Below are 19963 nucleotides of genomic sequence, written 5' to 3'. Positions count from 1 at the left end.
CGACACCAAACGCATAAAACCAAGCTGCTCATCGCCGCGGACAAAACAACGAACTTTTACAAACTAGAACCGTCAACATACAACGATCTACTAAAGCAAAATATCACAAAGTCCTACAAAAAAGCACAACCTAACACCACACGAGCCATCCATTCAGAAAACAAAAACATCGCAACAAAACTAGGCATCGATGACAGGGTGGACATCACAGCTAACAAAGACGCACACATAACACTGAAAAGACCACAAACCGAACTTCGCTAACAAACCGACCTGCCGATAATTAACCCCACCAAATCTGAGATAGGTAGAATCAGCTAAACAGTCCTCGACAGAATCAACAGCAAAATTACGAGAACATCCAAATTCAACCAATGGAAAAATACAGCATCCGTGATCGAGTGGTTTAAAGCCATTAAAAAAACAAACAACACCACGGTTCTATTTGCTTTGACATCGAATAATTCTACCCCTCCATCAGCCAAGACCTCCTGAACAGAGCACTCGACTTCGCCTCAGCCTATAACAACATTACCGACGACGAAAGAAACATCACAACATATGTAAAACATTCGATCTTTATGCACAAACAACAACCCTAGCAAAAGAAGGGCGATACAACATTTGAAGTCACAATGGGCTGCTACGACGGTGCCGAAACATGCGAGCTAGTAGGAAATTTCCTCCTCTCCCAAATACAGAAACTCAACATCAACATCGGACTTTGCAGAGTTGAGACGGACTGGTCATTTCAAAAACCACACCGAGAGACACAGAAAACATCAAAAAAGAAATATGCCCCATCTTCAATCAAAATGGACTACGGATCACCATCGAAGCCAACAAACAGACCATCCTTTTCTTAGACGTCACTTTCAAACTGAATAAAAACACCTTCCAGCCCTTCACAAAGCCTAACACCACATTACAATACGTCCACGGCGAGAGCAACCACCCGCCAACCACCACAAAGAACAAACCCCCGGCATCAACAAAAGGCTATCATCCCTTTCATCTGACTAAGCATCCTTCGACCAAGCCGCTCCGCCATACCAAAAAGCACTCGATGAATGCGGATACCGGTACACTCTACACTACGAACCACCCACGACTAACAACCGAAAAAACAGACAACCGAACAACATCCTCTGGTACAATCCCCCATTCAGCAAAAATGTCAGCACCAATATCGGACACAGATTCCTTACCCTAGTAGACCAGCACTTCCCGAAAGACCACAAACTTAGAAAAATCGTTAATCGTAACACAATCAAGATCAGTTACAGCTGCATGAATAACACTAAACAGATCATCGACAACCACAACAAACGCATTCTAAATTCACCCAAACACATCAATGACACCGCAGATAACACCAACACAAAAGACAACAAAACGTGCAACTGTCGACAGAAGAACACATGCCCACTTAACAGAAACTGCTTCCAATCATCTCTAATCTACCAAGCCACAGTCACACGCAAGGACAACAGCACCACTGAAACATACATCGGACTTACAGAAAACAACTTCAAGACTAGATACAGAAACCACACCGCATCATTCCGACACACAAAACTCAGAAACTCCACCGAACTCAACAAGCATATCTGGACCCTTAAAGAAAATAACATTAGCTCCTATATTTCATGGCGCATCCTTTCATCAAGATCGCCCTACAGCAGCGCAAACAAAAGATGCAACCTCTGCCTCAAAGAAAAATTACTAATCATTCGCCGACCCGAATTATCATCACTAAATAAACGTAATGAGCTCGTGTCCTCATGCCGCCACAGAAACAAAACGTTACTACGTAACAATTGTAGTATTATTTTTATGCAAATTTATAAAATATATAATCAATGGTACGAAAGTTCTTAAGAATAAAATCCCCTGATGAGTGAGCAACCACGAAATAGGCTTGTAGGGATGAAAGTATAGTCTCTCTGTTTTCTTCTCCTATCGAGTAGGAGTATGGCGACCTTAAATATTTATTTTGAGCAATAACTGTCCTTCCGTTTAAATTGATAAGGAAATTCTCCGATGAAGGATAAAAGACAATTGACGATCGGTGTGTACCGTTTATTGAAATTCTGACGGAGCTCTCCGATTGTCGATTGTTTTGATCTGATTCTGCACTAGAAATTGTCAATATGGAAGAAAACGGAGAGACATTTATCATTGACTCAAAGTTCAAAAACCCGACAAATGATCGCAGTGCATACTCCATTTCTGTGAAAAATTTGACTAAATATAAAAAAAAAGAGAAAGACACGCACGTCGTTTATGTCAGGTGTAGTGATAAAATTATATAAAGGGTAAGTTTCTAAAGAAACTGTGGTGCTGCGTCGGTGGGAGAGTATAGCAAGTAATTTTGTGTTAACAACTGGGTTGAAAACGTAAATTAGCCACTGTAAAGAGTAAAAAAGCTGACGTTTCGAGCGTTAGCCCTTCGTCAGAGCGATACAATTATCAATCGCACGATCAATCACTCTGACGAAGGGCTAACGCTCGAAACGTCAGCTTTTTTACTCTTTACGGTGGCTAATTTACGTTTTCAACCCAGTTGTTAACACTAAATTACCTGCTGTAGTGATAAAATTGTCTGGTCTTGCCCATTGCTATTACGATTATATTATTCATTAATCATAACCATTACAATTTCTTCAAATTTGATTGGTGCATCAGCTGCTTTATATTTCACCTATAACTCTGCACAGTTGTAATCGGACAATTGGCTGTAATCACCTGTGATCGGACAGTTGAAGCAGCCAATTATACTGAGTCCACTCAGCTAAATCCACCAATCACAGAATTGATCACAATAACCATGGCAACAACCACTTACCCCGAAAAGAAAACTGGGAAATTTTCAAATTTTTTGCGTTAGACGTTGTCCTTTCAAGAGATGTTTGTCCCAAATGTATTTTTTTTTCTCGGAAATTGTAACGGTTATAATTAATTGGTAACAGGACTTCATGTCATCCAATTCTGTTGTAATCATACTCGTGATTGACAAATCGGACTCCCGCCTCGCGACTTCCGATTTTGTTAATCACTCGTATGATTTCAGATCGAATTGGACTCCACTCGGTCTTATTGTCATTATTAATCATTTATCTTACAGTACTGTCTTCAGATTCACTATACTTGACTCATTCCCTTTTCACACCCCTCTCAAGGAATGTCTGTTTTGGTTTGAACGGCTGATATGGTCTTGCTGTATTGTAATTGGGAGCTCCCAATAATTTTAAATGAAAGGTCAAGTTTTCGCTTAAATTTTCAAAAACTGCTAAGTTTTCTCCCTTGATATCCCTCTAGTTCAACAGAACTGTGACGATTGCTTTCAAGAGGTCAAACGAAAAATTTCCCATGTACATCACAATCGCAGGATGTAATTTCACAGAAGAATCACTTGGTCATTTCATTTCCATTACGAGTTGCATCGAATGACGGAGCAGACCAAATAAGGAAAAAAACACATTAAATCTTGTCCTATTGTGTCCACCACTTCCGGTTTTAAAATCGTCACGTAAACGAGAAATAAACTGCAGAGTAGGGCGGGGAGGAGAGCGGCTTTTTTACCGACCTAATAATCCATTGTTTATCAAGTAATAGACAACATCATCTAGTATTCCTAGCTGAGATAGAGTGATTACAGAATAATAGCTGTCTTAAGGCCTATTTACACGGTACGACTTTGTCGCATGCGACAAGCTTACGACAGGCTTACGACACGAATTGTTTCGTGTAAATCAAACCTACAACTCGCTTACGACTCTTAAGTCATGTCGTAAGCCTGTCGTAAGCTTGTCGCATGCGACAAAGTCGTGCCGTGTAAATAGGCCTTTAGAGCGTCTTCAGGGAATACCAGTCTGTTCCAGAACGTTTGTTATTTCCTGTTGTGAAAGCATCAGTGACACTGGCCTGAAAACATGTGCTATAGGACGAACTGCAAGTATATATTGCCTTCCCGTTCGTCCACTTTCATTGTTTACTTAGCTAATTTGTGGTTATTCAGTTGCCATCCCCACACGAATTGTGGAGGCGCTTCCAAAATTGATAATTACGTATTTGATTGAAGGTTTCCAGTACTTAGTTGATTACACGAAAGCGATTTGTGTCACAATGATAACGGATAGTGCCCCTCTGATTATTTCTCAGATTGCTCCTGAAGTAAGTACAACCAGTTATTGACTCGGCAGACAGATAAAGAGGGTCAAAAACACGAAAATTAGACTTGGAGCAGTTTATCCAGTTAAAAGAATTGCTTATCACAAAACACGCGATAGCAGGACCTCAAGACGTGGTTTTTACAGGAATTCTTTTGTTTTTCCTCGCACGGAGAATATCATCAAGTAGTAGTGAGTCTTTGAGTGTTTGCTTATATTATGTATTTCATTTTCACAACTTTGAAGACAAGATAATCACATTTTCCTGGTCGGGTCACCGAATTATTACGTATTGTCTATAGAGAACTCGCTAAAAAGGGTTCTTTTCAACTTAGTAAGCGGTCAGATGACAAAGGATGCACTGTGGAAGCAAGGTGAGGTGTTTTTATTGAGAATTTGACGGTATTTTTATAATCTAAGAGCGGTTGTAAGTATTCCCACACAAACTCTTATAACTTCGCCATGACTCTTATTTCACTTTGACACGACCGCGAAATTAGATGGTCTTTGTTCAGTTGGAATCCTCCTTGGAGACTTGATTATGTTAATTGCCATGAGCTCGTAAAAAATTTAATAACTTTAAAAATAACTAAGATCCGAAACTAGTGATGATGATGGATTAGTAAATTGCTTTTGATCTCGAGTAAAATGGTATATTTGTTTATTGCACTGATTTCCCAGATGTATTAGGGAAAGCTGACTTGCGAGATGCTTTCAGGCAGGCAAAAGATAAGGTTTCCAGTCTCTAATTCTTATATAACAAATTCATGTCTGCAAATTCTTTCACGAGAAAGTAGATTTTCCCAACGTGTAACCAATCAAAACAATCATTAATTCTCAATTAATTTATGTCAAATTTAATACGCAGCAAAGACGAGGCGTAAAGAAACTTAAAAATTTCATTTAATTGGAAAATTCTTTCTGACTTTACATTAGGTCTCCGAAATTTTTAGAAGACAGATCGGTCGGCCCAGTGGCTTTGACTAGTAACAACTCTGACCAACATTCGACACCACCCGTAAGCGTTCGTCTTGTCATATTCGACTGAGAATTTTGAACCAAAAGTAGTGTGTACATGTGACGCATAATCCATCATGAAATCTGGCTACTGCATGATCCGTTTTATTTGTTTTGTTTTTGTTTTGATTTTACAACTTTATTGGGCTTATAACATAGTACTAATGACAAAGACATATTACACAGAGACAAAAATAAATGAAGATAGAAACAAGAGTAATACTAAACCAAAAGGGCAGGTGCGAACGGGACTGAAGTCCCACGCGAGGCACCGCTCCTTAGCTAAAATAAAATAATACACAAGAAATCTTAATTGCAACAAGTTTGTCTAGCGTCCACTGCACCTATAGCTTTTGGCATGAGTCAGTTCTAACTAGTGTCCACGTATAGGGCCAGTCAATGTCAAAGGACATTCTCAGGCGGTCAAAAAGTGTTTGTTTAACGAAAAGCTGGACGGAGAGCGGACTCGAAAAACTAGAGGTAAGAGGCCTGAAAAGTGCTCGTTTTACAGATTGGTGTTTTTAAATTAAAGGAGTTGCTTAGTCTAGAACGGCCGTGAGAAATAAAGTTTGTGAAACTATGTAAATTAAGGTGAATATGATTAAATAAGCACTTATAAAAGAATACCAAGTCTTTCAGTTCTCTGTCGTAAGTAGGAGGGAGTAAGTCCAGGGTAATCTGTAGGACATCTCGCCAATCCGGGTTAATACGTATACTGATCGGAGACAGTTTCCTCTGGATTCTCTATACCTCGTAAAAAAAGAGATCCAAACTGTCATGCAACTCTTCACTTTAAATTAATCCAGGATTACATTTCATGAGTGACCGTATCTTTCCGTAAGTCAGTTACCTAAAGAAACGCCGTAACAGAACTTGCAACCGTAAATCCTCGACCACTCGATTCAGGAGAAACACTCGCCGGCTTGGACACAACTGACGACATCTAAGGAAAAAGGGTTTGGGTTATATATTTTCTTTACTGCATAGAAGCTGGAGAAGACGCTGTAATTTCTTGTAGAAAAGAGAAGAACTTGCTCAATTTCGTGCCGTTGTAAAGCCAAGTGGAATGACTCGTTTGAGGCTGATTTTCAATTTGGGGAAGTTTAAAAGAGAGGTGAATGTTGTATGCCCTCTCTGGGAAACAGTTATGAAGCTCTTCTTTCAAAAGTTGTTCAATTGACAAAATAACGCAGAATCAATTGTTTCGACTTGGATGGGGGAAAAGCTTGTAGAATACCATGCTTTGAAGAAAATTGAAAGAGTCTAAACCTGCTGTTTCAGTTCCTCTATATTGTCTATGTCATCTGAATAACCAACGACCATTTCACCACTTTTACAAACAAACGATTCATTACTTTCTTTTCTTCTCTCTTTAATCACTCTGTCTCTTCAGCCTCTAATACAAGCATTTATATACATTATCCGAGCGCTTGATTAAGCATGCGGGCTAACTGATCTTGGAGAATAGACATCTTAATTAAATGCTGACCAAAACTGTCACGAGGATCTCGCGAATGAATAACAATACACTTGAGGCTTCCGATCAAATAATCCATCTCATCATATTAAGCAAAGCCAAGTACTTAAGTGTAGGTCCACTACAAGGTCAAAAAGCGACCCAGAGATGCACATAGTAGTCGCTAACCACTAAAAGGTAGAAACTGCATGTGCGGCCTTGCAGGACAGTGAATTACAAGACCCGCGAAAGGACTTCGAAATAATCGGATAAATAAACAAAATTTCAGTAAAATCTCGACGAACTACACATCATGACTTCTATGGGGTTCGAAGAATATGAAAACCAAACAACCAACCATATTAACTTCGTAAAAAATTTAAATAAAATATCCGTTTTCAAGGCCACTGGAAACGACATCCTACTTTCATTTGAGTCTTTCAGTGCTGTTCTTCCCAATTAAAAGGAAAGCAGAATTTGAATTCATTCCACGAAAAGCTCAGGGGATTATCCTCTCCTAGCCCCTATTACTGTATTTCAGCCCCCCCCCACCCCACCCCACCCCACCCCCCTTACGAATGCAGTACATTTATTCAACTCGTAAGGTATTTTTCCTGATTGTATGAAAATAGAAAGATCCTTCCCATATCTTAACATGGCTGGCATGTTAGTGGATGTTAGCGTCAAGATTTATTTCCTCTATCATGTTTGTAATGAAAACAGTGAGGAGTGTTGCTTATAAACTGGTGAATTAAATCGGCTGTTCGATTAGTAATATTACTTTCTAAATTAAGGGCCGTATTAACGGTGTTAAATTATAGGGGATTTTACTGTTTGGGATTTAAAATGTGGCCGTTGGCCGTATCAACAAGTGACCAGGAAATGTATGGCCGTTTTGCAAAGCCAAAATATAGCGGCCGTAATAACGAGGTGACCGTATTACCGAGGTGGCCGTCATGCGGGGCTCCACTGTACCTAACAGTGTTCGCGCAGAACTTCTTTTTCCTACATTTTCAAGGGCATCTGTAAGAACCCCTAACGTGGCCCCACTTGCTTGTCTGTATGTCCACTTGAGGCACTCCTCCCAGCCTTTGTTGCGGACATTTTTGCCATCAGCGTCAATAATGCCGATCACTGGTGTTGGAAGTTTCAACCTAACACACAGATCCCTCCAGTTTTGTGCTATGTCATCAATGATTAACAGAATATGTTCTGCAGTGACGACTGTTTGCCGATAGTCAATTGTACTTGAAATATCTACGATGCAAACAAAATTGTCATTGATCAGCATTTACTTTTTCTCGAAAAAAAATGTGCGCTGTCACAGTGTTCGTGGTATCCCCGCGTTTTGGGTGTTACATGTTTACCTTAAACTAAATTAGAAGATAAGAGATACTCAGTGATATAGGTATCCCTTTCCAATGAGGTTCCAATGGGGTCGTTGTCAGCTTTGTCAGCTCTAGTCGATATATAATAATTCTAACACCTATTGTTGGGATTTTATTATTTTAAGATATAATTGTATATCATAGAAACGCAGAAACCGAGCTAAGACCTGTTTACATGAATGTGGGGAACCCGTTCGCGTTTACATACAATCTTACAACCCCGAGATGCCGTGGTGAAGCTTCTCGAGGTTGTTATCGAACTCGTAATAAAAAAGTTTAAGATGTCACTGCGACGACGTATGGTAAAACGTTGCCGGAAAACGTAAATTATTTTCTTCTAAAATTTTCGCCAACAGCTCAAAGCGTCAACCGTTTCTGACGGTATAACGTCTTCACTTCGGCATAACATGTGAATGTAGCTTTGAGTTCAGAGTAAAACGTGACAAAATCGTTGTCGAGGTATCATTGGGACGGCTAGGAAATGTACAAATTTTTAACACACTCGCGTTTCGCTACTGTTTGGCTCATTTGATCTTTTTGTAACATAAACGCCATCCCGGCTGGGCGGGTTACCCACCTGCATGGCAAATCAGTCGTCACCCCCGGCCGAAAGGCACAGCAGACCGGACAACCCTCCTAAGAAGGTCACCCAACCTATCATTTAATCGTGATCAAGATTAAAATAAGAGATTATAAAAACAGGCGGGTTACCTCCCTCACCTGCCTGAGGTCCCCCACCTCCATGTAAACAGGCCCTTAAGGAGATTATTTCTTGTCAACTCTACGCCTTAGAGTAGTTAGAATACTCAAATCCTTATTGATATAATGTTCTACACCACTTGTTTGAGATCTTCAGTACACAAAGACCTCACAAATTGCAAACAAAAAAAGCGGGGATTCTGTAGACACGCGGATACGCCAAACGCTGTGACAGCGCCCTTGATAGGCGCCCTGTTTCAAATAAGCGCCCCCCTTTGAGGTACCATTACTAAATATTCGCCCCAGGTACTGCCCCAGGTACTAACTCGAATCATCACGGTAGATACTTTTCTGAAGACAACGTTTCAATTGCTTTAAACGCGATATTTACTGATTATTTTAGCAAAATATCAAAAATTTTATAATGAATCGCTTAAATAAACTATCCCATGTAGTATTACTAAAAAGCATTTTACAAGATTGAAGTTTTTTCCTGAGGCAACATCCCTGAATGAATTTTTGTTTCAAGGCTTATAATGCCGCAGACTCCGCGGGCGTGGAATACGTGACCCTGCAGGTTGGAAGCTAGTTACGCAATGTAATGCTGAGGTCTACGTGCAATATTCTTAGATTTTTGGCACCAGCTTTGTTCTAGCCTATTGTTCGGAGATGGTCTATTTATATGATATCAGTGAAATCACTCGAATTAAATGTCACGGTTCACAGCCACGGTCCATACGCGAGCAAAACTTTTTCATAAACCACAAATTAATAAAGGAGGTATGTTTCAAAAGAAACTGTGGTGCTGCGCTGGTGGGGAAGTATGACAAGATAATTTGGCTTTATCAACTGAGTTAATAACGTAAATTAGGCAACCGGCGTAAAGAGTTTCTAAGCCGACGTTTCGAGCGTGAGCCCTTTGTCATCATCAACGCATTTGATAAGAGTAAATTTTTTTTTAATAAACTACCTATTGTCAAATAGATTTGTCAATGAAAACATTATACATGAATTCGTTTTGCTGGTTTAGCACCGTGATTCTTACCTTTTTTAAGTGTCTCCTTCTCTCTTGCGGCCTTTTTCTTCACAAGTAAGAGCTCTTTTTCAGTTTTCCTGAGTTCCTCTTTGGTTTCTTCTAGTTTGCAGTCACCTATAGCCTTTTCTACAAAACAGCAAGAGTGGTCACACAATTTGTAATTTTCTAACTGAAATTAATTCATGAAATACTTATTTTTCATTAATTATACTTAAAAGTTGGTCAGTTCAGTAATTATGTCGCTTATTTTAATAAAAGGACATAATGTAAGGTCTTAATGAGACGTATGTGCTCCCTCACATACAGTACTGTAGTCCTATAATTGGCGTGTTGGTAAAATGGAGAACAACAACGTCATCTATTAACATCCTAAATTTATGTTACACGAAACCTTTCTAGAATCAGCTGATATTAAGTCCTTAGAACAACTTTATTTGCATCGGCTTGACAGTCGCCTGTAGAGCAGGCGCAATTTCGACGGGTGAGCGCTCAGATTTATTTTGGTGACAATTATAGCTGCCATCTTTGATTTTTACGGCAGGGTAGGACTGGGGAGAGAAAAAAATTTGTACCAGGGGGCCGAGCGACAGTATAAAGGAAAGGAAGGGGGAGGGGGTGGGGCTATGAATTAATATTCCTTTGTCTTTTCCCGCCCCTTTCCCCCATCTTCGACTCTAACTCCAAGTCAAACATGGCCGGTTGAATAAGCGATCGCTAGCTTCTTATGGATCAATTGAGTGGAGAAAGTTGAAATTGGCTGCAGAAAGTTGAAATTACGTTTATTGATAGTTGAGAAGTGAAAGCACAACAATGCATTATGGTGGACAGGTGAGGAGAAAGTAACAACGTTTTCAATCAGAATTTGAGGTAGTAGTAGTAACCCATCAAGCCTAAAAAAATTACGTAATGAAAGGGCAAGGGAAAAGGTAATGCGCAGGCGCGATTGCGTGCGTAACTTAGATACCCATTAGTGTGCGCCAAAAGACACCGGCAGATGACAATGAAGTGCTCATACTCGAGTGCCAAGCTTTAGTGCAGCTAAACAACGAGGGCTTCATGTGGGATAGTAGATGTGAAGCCGCGTAAGCAAATAATTCGCAACCCGCGTTTTGAGCGGGAAATCAAACTGGTGAGGTTGGAGTTAAACAATAATTCTCAGTACTTTACGATTTCTAATCAACTCGCGGAGTGACGATACCGGTAGAGCTAAAGCTTTGTCAACCGGAGGAAATTGTCATAATTCAAGTTCGTGGAGAGAGGGTTTTGAGTGAAAATAGGCTGGAAAGAAAGAGACAGAGCGGCCAAAGAAAGCAAGAAGTAAAAGGCGTAAAGCGAGTTGATAAAAACGCCAAAGAAAGTTAGAAAGGACGCCAAAATAGGCAGAATACGGCGAAAGGAACGCGAAAGTGAACAAGAAAAGGCAAATATCTAGTGAAGAGCAAGGTGAGAAAGAAATACAAAGACGCTCCTGAAAACAAACTGAAAAGAGGTCATCAACAAAGAGAAGCGAATTACAAAGGATCCGAGAAAGAAGAGGAGGTAAGTCGTGTCTTATCTGGGTTTTCTCTCACGCTAAGGCCCAGAAAAATTCAAACATTTTTTTATCAATCGTTGTTTGATATTAGCTTCAGTTTATAATTCAAATTAAGTTTCGGTAAAACAATGACTTTGGCATTCATCGCCTAAAAACCCTCGCGCTGGTTCATCGCTCGAATAACATTTCAAAGTGTTCGTATTCTTAGATTATTTCTTGTCATATCGTTCGGAATGTTTAATACAGTTGGTTTTAAGGGAAAAGAGGTTATCTTACGGATTATGTTTTGCCTAGAAAGTTTTCAAACGATAGCGAACGGCGTGAGCAAATTTCTACCTATTTTTCTCTTCAGTTAACTACCGCAGAATCTACTCTATTCATGAAAAAAAAAATCGTGCTTTGTCGAAGATCTGTTTTTTTACCCTAAGAACGAAGAAATGGCCTTTCTCAAAATTGAAATAACATGGGATTGAGTCAGCGATGTTCATGTTTACGTTAGGTCTGACGCGGTAATTTGATTTTGATAGTAGTGTCATGTGAGAACCCGTCAAACATCTGAGAATTAAATTACCGACCGCAAATGTGTGGTGGAGACTAACTTACGGCAAAATGGAGTCAGTCCTATTGTGGGAGGTGTGAATTTGATTGTTTGGTCATGGTACTGTTCAGCGCTATGTTTTCCTGCTTTATACTCGATTCGTTCAAACTTTTGGAAATGGTTTGTCTCATAAAACATGGAGCCGCGTTCTCGTCGCGCAACATCTCGAGGCGCACTTTATGCCCGGGTTATGATGAACATGCTTGTAATGCTTGGGATACGATAATTTTTCCAAAAGCTTGAAACTGCAGAATCAATCGCTGAAAATGATAGTCATCGCATTTTTCAAGAAGCGTCCGAGCTGTGATCGTGTAATTAAACGGGGTCCTGGCAGTTACATGACACTAGATAGGAAGAATATTCACTCTCAAAGATAAACTTTCACGGTGTTAGACTACCCAAGGAACTTTGGAAAACCTCATCAAAACATCGCCAACAGGAGGGATTAGCAAATTAATAATACAGAAAAGAGAGCCTATTCCCACATACACCCTCCTAAATCCTGTTAGCCTATTATGGACATGGCATTTAAAACATGGTGTATATGCCACAAAATTTTCATTTCCCAGAATAATTAATATGTAATGGTGCTTACAAGTTGTGGGAAATGGTTGAGTTGAAATATAATACAAAGACCTGCCAGTAGATAGTCAAATGAAAACTTTTTACTTATCAATAAAATTTATTGTTGCGTTTTATGTTAACATGTTGCAACAACTCCACCTTCCAGTAAATGGAACAATTATCTGCAAACGTGAGAATATACCATCGAAAACTTTTCAATTTATTTGATATAGCCAATAACAACTTCAACTCAACTTTTAAACTAGAGAGAAAACTTGATTGATGTTTAGAATTTATTTCTGTGATGTAAAAATGAAATCCAGGTATTATCTCAACTGTTCTTAAAGACACCCACATTACATGCTGATACAGCATAGTTTACCGAATTAAATAAGAGAAAAAAATCTCAAAAAGACGTCGTGTATCTCCAGCCAGACGACAGTCATAAAACAAGAATAGCCAAAAGAGAAAAAGTTTAAAAAAATCACAGGTTTAAACAGGAGTTGAAAATTACTCTTCTTTTTAATTTTCACGCTAAACAGAGGAGTTTGAAATGTTTGGAAAAAACGGTGGGGCAAGCAGTCATACCTGGCAACTTCAAGAGAAGATATAAGAGAAGCCCATAAGATTCTGGCGTATTGTTTTACTGGCTCATTGTTCTCTCTGTTTACTCTTTAATCGACCAGTGATGTCTTCACGCGAAGTAGTCTACCGTCGTTTATTTCAATTTTGGTTGGTCGCCTTGCAAGTTGTGAGAAAATCGTCCCCAGCTTCCCAAACTGAAATTAACAGTCACGCTCAATAGAATACACTTTCAACTTATGCTGACATGATACTCTTCATCTGAAGAAGAAAATATTCCCTATCTTCGAAAATTTGCTCAAAACATCAGGAACAACAAAGAAGGTCCTAACCTTTTTGAAGATACCGTTGCCTAGCACTCGTGTTGATCGCTTTGTAAGTTGTGAGAAAATCGTCCCCAGGTTCCAGACCTCGTCAATTCTTCCCACCCTCCGGACTGGTTCCTAAATCCCCTTGAGGAAACTCTTCTACAGCAAGTACTGAAAAGTTTTATTACAGTTTTTGTATTGTTGTAAACGACAAATGTATTGCTGTAACCAACGGTTTCAAACTGTGTTCTTTAACATGTTTAAGAGGCGATCTCTGTAAGAGCGGTCCATGGCATTTCGCATCGGAAAAAAGTTTCCCCTCAAACTTTGCCCAATAAACTATTTTTGGTAACAAGTAAATAAAACCACATTAGTTTTTGGAAATACGTCAAAATAAAATTTTTAGAGCTCTCAAAAGTCAAAGCTGCAAAAGGCCCTTTTTTGACCTCTTGCGACATCGAAAATTTCAAATGTTGAATAGCCCGGTCCTCGTATCACACCGCATGCAACAAAAAATATTTTGTATTCTTAAAGTGTGTGATATATAAGGTGTACAAAATGCATTTCAATTTTGATATTCGTTTATTCAGAGGCTCGTCATAATTTATTTAAAAACACTCGTTGGACAGCTTTCTGAAATTGGTTAAAAGTACTCTTTCTTTCTCGATTGATATTGCTCAAGTCCAGACCAGACCATTAAAAACTCCGCTTGGTTTCTGCTAATAAGATGTTTGGCTGCAGAAAAATATAAAAACATCTTGCACTTATTGATTTTCTTCGCCGAGGTGACTTCGAACTTTTAGCGATATTGCAAGCGTGACAGCCGATTATGCAAATTAGTTCATTGAGCAAACTCCGACCGTTTTATGTGAGTAGCTCAATAAATCTTAGAAGTAGAAAATATAATAGAAAATATAGTAGACAGAGCTTTAAGACCACACCGATTAATACCTTAAACATTTTAAAGGGCCAAAATTTGACAAATTTTATTATCTCGTGACGAAAGACGTCAACAACAACGTATCGAATATCAATTTGATTAGCGCTCGCAAACCCCTTTTTAAAAAATTTGGCTTCTGTTATTTCATATTTGAGTTCTGATGGCTTACGCTATTCAAACCTGTATGAACATTTCAAAACCAAACTACAGGATTCTATTTAGTGTAACCGACGATAACAGCACACACTGAAATACACCGTGACCACTGTCACATAATTCAATTGTACATGTGTAATTATCCTCATTTGCTTCTCCCTTCTTAATAAAGCAGCGATAACATCGCCTTTTGGATCCGAATTCTGGTCGGCAGGAATAAGAGAAATTTTGTCTGCACACCTGTCTTTATGAAAGTTTCTATTCAGAACTCTAGGGAGTTCTTGTGGAAAAGGACCACGCGATTTTTGAGGAAATAAATTATTACGTTACGTGTGACCTCATTTTTCCAACAATTAGCTATATCTATACTGTAAAGTGCGTAATTATATTAGCTGTAATTCATATTTCTCTTTCGGTACTGGTTTGCTTGGGATTAATAACACTAAATTCTTGAAGCGGTATTCGCCAAAAGAAGTCCTGTTTTCAGTCGCGTTCTTCAGAAACTTCGTTAGAAGACTCACGAGGAGTTTCCGGTTTGTTTAACTTGCCTCAGAGTACTGACTCAATAAAGAGTCATCTCTGCTTAATCCATTTGTCAAAAGAGAGTTTCACAGAAGGAGAGCTTATCTTTGCAAGGGCTGGCCTGTTAGATGCAGAAGACTCAGTTATGGCAAAATGTGGGTCTGCGCAAAGCATAGGCACACTTATGGGAAGTTCTGGCGCCAAAGTTCAGCGTGCCAGTATCCGACACACCCTGGTAGCGATTCCAAAGGGCTAAATAGCCGGTATTCTGTCAATTTGCAAAAGTCAAAGGCCATTTCTAAGATGTATGGTGTTATATAGAGGTTTACACGATACTGCAGCTGAGGGAGCGGATGGTTTCAAGGATTTTCTCCAAATTATAGACGAATTGGAAAGCGTGGGAGCAGAAAAGGACTAGTGTAAAGAAGTTCGGAAGAGGCTTCAGGAGAGCAAGTTGTATTTGAAGACTACATACCGTAATCACTGCGAAGAGGACGATAGCAAATGTGCCGATCACTGTAGGGTCTTTGCACTGAGCTATGCTGGTGACACTGAAGTTCAGAAAGTATGCAGTCACAGTCACAACGTGAAGTGTGAGGATTGTGAGATGTTGAAGAGTGTTCTTGAAGAAGTAAAAGGCGCTATTTCTGAGTACACAATGCAATTGGGTAGGTTTCAAGCGGAAGACTATCTGTATGAAGCAAAAAATGCTGCCGCTAAGACCTTTGAATGGAGAGGGTATATCCTGAGAGCAGAAACCAGGATCAGTACGAGCGGCAAATTTTCGATACTTTGGAGGGAGATGAAGCATTTATAATAGTTGACTGGACAATGAAGTTCATAGCGATGAAGTTCCGGGAAAAGCAAGCAGAATGGTTTCCCTAGAGGGAAATCAATTGGCATGTGAGTAGCGCTGTTGTAAGACAGGAGGAAAGCCTGGAAGTAACCTGATACGTAGACCTTCTTAACAGCTGTAAAAAAGACTGGTTTTCAGTGCTGTCAGTCCTAGAAAATCTCTTTGTCACCATAAAGTTAAGAAATTCAGGAATAAAAAAGGCCCTTTATAAGATCGGATGAAGCAGGTTGCTATCACAACAGTAAGCTAGTATCAACTCTACGAGGGCTAGGACATCACGATTGCCACTTTCAGCAACTTACACAAGAGGGCCTGCGCGTTTGGAGAGCGTTTAATGTTGGGTCTGGAAAGTTTATTCGGTAAAATTAAAATTGCAATTTTTCCACAGAAAAAATGACGGATCTGGTGAAGGAGATTCAATTTTTCCCCACTACTGCTCGACGAACTGCATCAGCGGGAGAAAGCAATGGTGGCAACGACGGTAGTTCCTATCAATGCCCTGAACCTGGTTGCGATGAAGATTTTAAGACGCAGGCCGACCTTGACTTCCATATGAACTAGCTCCTACTAACTGTGCCTGGGAGCATGACTTAAAGTCTTTATGACAAAGTGAAGAGGTAGTGGGTTCATTACTTTCAGTCATTGTCATTAGAGGGTGAAAGTTCGACTGAACTGGTTGCAGTGGCCACAGAACCCTTGACAAGTACATCAAAGCTTCCCATGGGATGGGCTCTTCATAAGAGAGGTGCAAGTGAACGGCTTTCGCAAAACGTCAGGCAGTACTTGAAACAGAAATTTAATATCGGATGAGACACTGGCAGAAACCAAACCCAGTGAAAGTAGCAAAGGATATGCGAACTGCTTGCACAATAGATGGAGAGAGAATGTTCGATAGAACAGAGTGGTTATCCAACATACAGATTCAGGGTTTCTTCTCGAGATTGTGCCTTAAACAGCAATCTAAAATACAACAAGAATCGGATGATGCCACCGACGCAGACGACCACTTGATAGAAGCATCCGCGTCTGATGTAGACGAAGGGTGTTTGAGAGAGGCGAGGAACACAGTAATGGATGAGATAGATTGAAACATCCAATCATGTTTGATATCTATGATGTGTGCTCGTTGGCAAGAGAAGCAAGGTTGTCTAGTCTCAAAGTCAAGATGCTAAGAGACATATGCGAACATTTTGAGCTCGCATTCAAAACGCAAGATACAAATGCAGCACCTCTTGCAAAAATGGAGGAAATGATTTCAGAGTGCAGTTGTTATGCAATCTAGTTATGACGTCCACCCGGTATGCGAATGCGATATCTTTTTTTACAAAAACTCTTCAAACTTATGAACAGAGACTGTTATGCAGACAGATGTGACGACCAAATATCATTTTTTCCCTTTCAGCGAGAAATCCGAGAAATCGCTGCTTTATTTAGACGTGAGAAGTATTCAGGACAATTACACGATGGAATTACGTGACAGAGTCACTGGTCACGGTGAATTTAGTGTGTGCTGTTATCGCCGGTTACACTAAATAGAATCCTGTAGTTTAATTTTGAAATGTTCATACAGGTTTGAATAGCGTAAGCCATCAGAACTCAAATATGAAATAACAGAAGCCAAATTTTTAAAAAAGGGGTTTGCGAGCGCTAATCAAATTATGATATTCGATACGTTGTTGTTGACGTCTTTCGTCACGAGATAATAAAATTGTCAAATTTTGGCCTTTTAAAATGCCTAAAGTATTAATCGGTGTGGTTTAAAGCTCTGTCCTACTATATTTTCTACTTAAAATGGTTAAAATCTAAGATTTATTGAGCTACTCACATAAAACGGTCGGAGTTTGCTCAATGAACTAATTTGCATAATCGGCTGTCACGCTTGCAATATCGCTAAAAGTTCGAAGTCACCTCGGCGAAGAAAATCAATAAGTGCAAGATGTTTTTATATTTTTCTGCAGCCAAACATCTTATTAGCAGAAACCAAGCGGAGTTTTTAATGGTCTGGTCTGGACTTGAGCAAAATCAATCGAGAAAGAAAGAGTACTTTTAACCAATTTCAGAAAGCTGTCCAACGAGTGTTTTTTAAATAAATTATGACGAGCCTCTGAATAAACGAATATCAAAATTGAAATGCATTTTTTACACCTTATATATCACACACTTTAAGAATACAAAATATTTTTTGTTGCATGCGGTGTGATACGAGGACCGGGCTATTCAACATTTGAAATTTTCGATGTCGCAAGAGGTCAAAAAAGGGCCTTTTGCAGCTTTGACTTTTGAGAGCTCTAAAAATTTTATTTTGAGGTATTTCCAAAAACTAATGTGGTTTTATTTACTTGTTACCAAAGATAGTTTATTGGGTAAAGTTTGAGGGAAAACTTTTTTCCGATGCGAAATGCCCTGGACCGCTCTTACAGAGATCGCCTCTTAATATCTGTTAATACACATGTGCGTTCGAAATCTATGGCAAAAATACACAGCGATTATGATGAGTAAGGATTCTACTAAATTACAATTCCATAGAAAGGAAATATTTACCCGATGGTTGTCCTCAACGTTCGTTGCCTCTAATGCACGATCAATCAGTGATAGTTTCTTTTTGTGATTGTTCAATTATAGCTTCTTGACGATTGTTGCGCTTTCACGCGTAATTAATTAATCTGGAGTGAAACAGTTTTTTTTCAGTCTACTGTAGGGATGGAAAATAAACTAACAAGAGCTCCGCTTTTAGGCTTGCCTAAATCTATCAGTATATTGTCTTTCATATTAGGCGATCTCTCTGTTAAGAATTTGAACTTTACCACACGTTACGTTATGTTTGTCTGCAAGGAAAACGTCTGACTTTGCTAAGTACGGTGGTCTGATTTTGAAAAGTGTTTCGATCAAATACCGACTTACCTTCTTTTAGAAGATAATAAACGACAAAGCATTTACATTTCTCCAAGGCTTTAACAAACTCTTCATACGCCTCTGGTCCTTTATCGGCTATCATCCTCAACAACGTCTGCGTTCTTCCTTTCTGAATACTCAATGCTCGTAGTTCTGCTTCGGTGATCGTTTTACTTTGTGCAAGATAGGTACCAATCCTGTCTGGATCAACCTCTTCTAAGAGCTGATCGTAGAATTTCCTCATAATGTGCTTATGATTGACTGACATACTTGCAGTTAGCTTTCTTGACTGTCAAAAGGCTGCGGAACCAAATGGCTTGGAACTTGATTTAGCTGTGCGCTATGCATGTATGAGTTCCACTCTAACAAGTACAGCGTGTCTATTGCCTTTTGGCAAGATTTTATTTTACTTCCTGATCACGTCCAACCTCAGGTAATGTTCCTATATATCTGCTTGAAAGAATCCAAGCTTCCCCTGGATGCCTAAATATTACGTGTGAACTTATTTTGAAGGTCAAGCATAGTACGCACGTATTCTTGCATTTCAGGGACAGAAAAACATAACTTTTAACTGCTTTCTCTTCCGCGTTCAAATATTTTTTATAAGTTTCTTATCCAGAAAACTGCCCTAAATTGAAGATTTTACGATTGTAAAGTCATTAACGTTTTTGAAGAATTCAACCTCAAGGCAGGCTAGACCTAGAGGCGCTCGAACGAAAACGGTCTAGAAGTCAGAATTTTAGAACGGTTCCAGGGAAAACTACGAATAGTCTTCATCTTAGTCCGTTCGAGACCGTGCCCTGCAGTCTTATAAAAGCCGTGCTATTTCTAAGTGTCGACAACCGAGTGATGTTATAGTACGTTCAATCTCGGAGAGTTCGTCCACTGAGGAAACAAATAAACTTTTTGAATCGCTTGACATTTCTAAACAAACATCATGTTAATCCTAAGAAGTTTGAAAGAACCTGTCAGAGGAAAATCTGAGAACTTTTCTTACTGCCGGGCATATAGTCAATTTGAGACCATGCCCGGCTCCCGGGTATCTGGTCACAGCGAAATTTTTTTTCAGATGAAGACTGAATTCCTTTAATAAGTAGCAAATTTAAAGACTCCAGACAAATGATGTCAGAGATGCAATTTCTAAATACTATAAAAATTTGAAGCAACCTCCTCGATCGTTACATTGACAATATTACATGGTTATGCTAAGTTAAGAGAAAGCATTAAGAATCTTTCATTTAAA

The 19963-nt window shown here is 39.3% G+C and overlaps 1 protein-coding gene across 1 annotated transcript; it reads right to left on the bottom strand.

Moving 5' to 3' along the window:
• Window positions 1-6646: 6646 nt before the first annotated feature.
• Window positions 6647-19205, bottom strand: LOC113667977 (uncharacterized). The gene is made up of 3 exons (XM_027183854.2): window positions 18730-19205; window positions 9778-9894; window positions 6647-7902 (listed from the first exon to the last, which is right to left on the bottom strand). The coding sequence occupies exons 1-3, from the start codon at window positions 18986-18988 to the stop codon at window positions 7487-7489; spliced, it is 792 nt and encodes a 263-aa protein (XP_027039655.2). The 5' UTR covers window positions 18989-19205; the 3' UTR covers window positions 6647-7486.
• Between the last annotated feature and the right edge of the window lie 758 nt (window positions 19206-19963).

Source organism: Pocillopora damicornis, chromosome 9, assembly GCF_964200805.1.
Source record: "Pocillopora damicornis chromosome 9, jaPocDami1.2, whole genome shotgun sequence".
Lineage (NCBI taxonomy): Eukaryota > Metazoa > Cnidaria > Anthozoa > Scleractinia > Pocilloporidae > Pocillopora > Pocillopora damicornis.
Note: the sequence above shows the minus strand (reverse complement) of the source record. Positions and strands in the feature narration are given on the sequence as shown.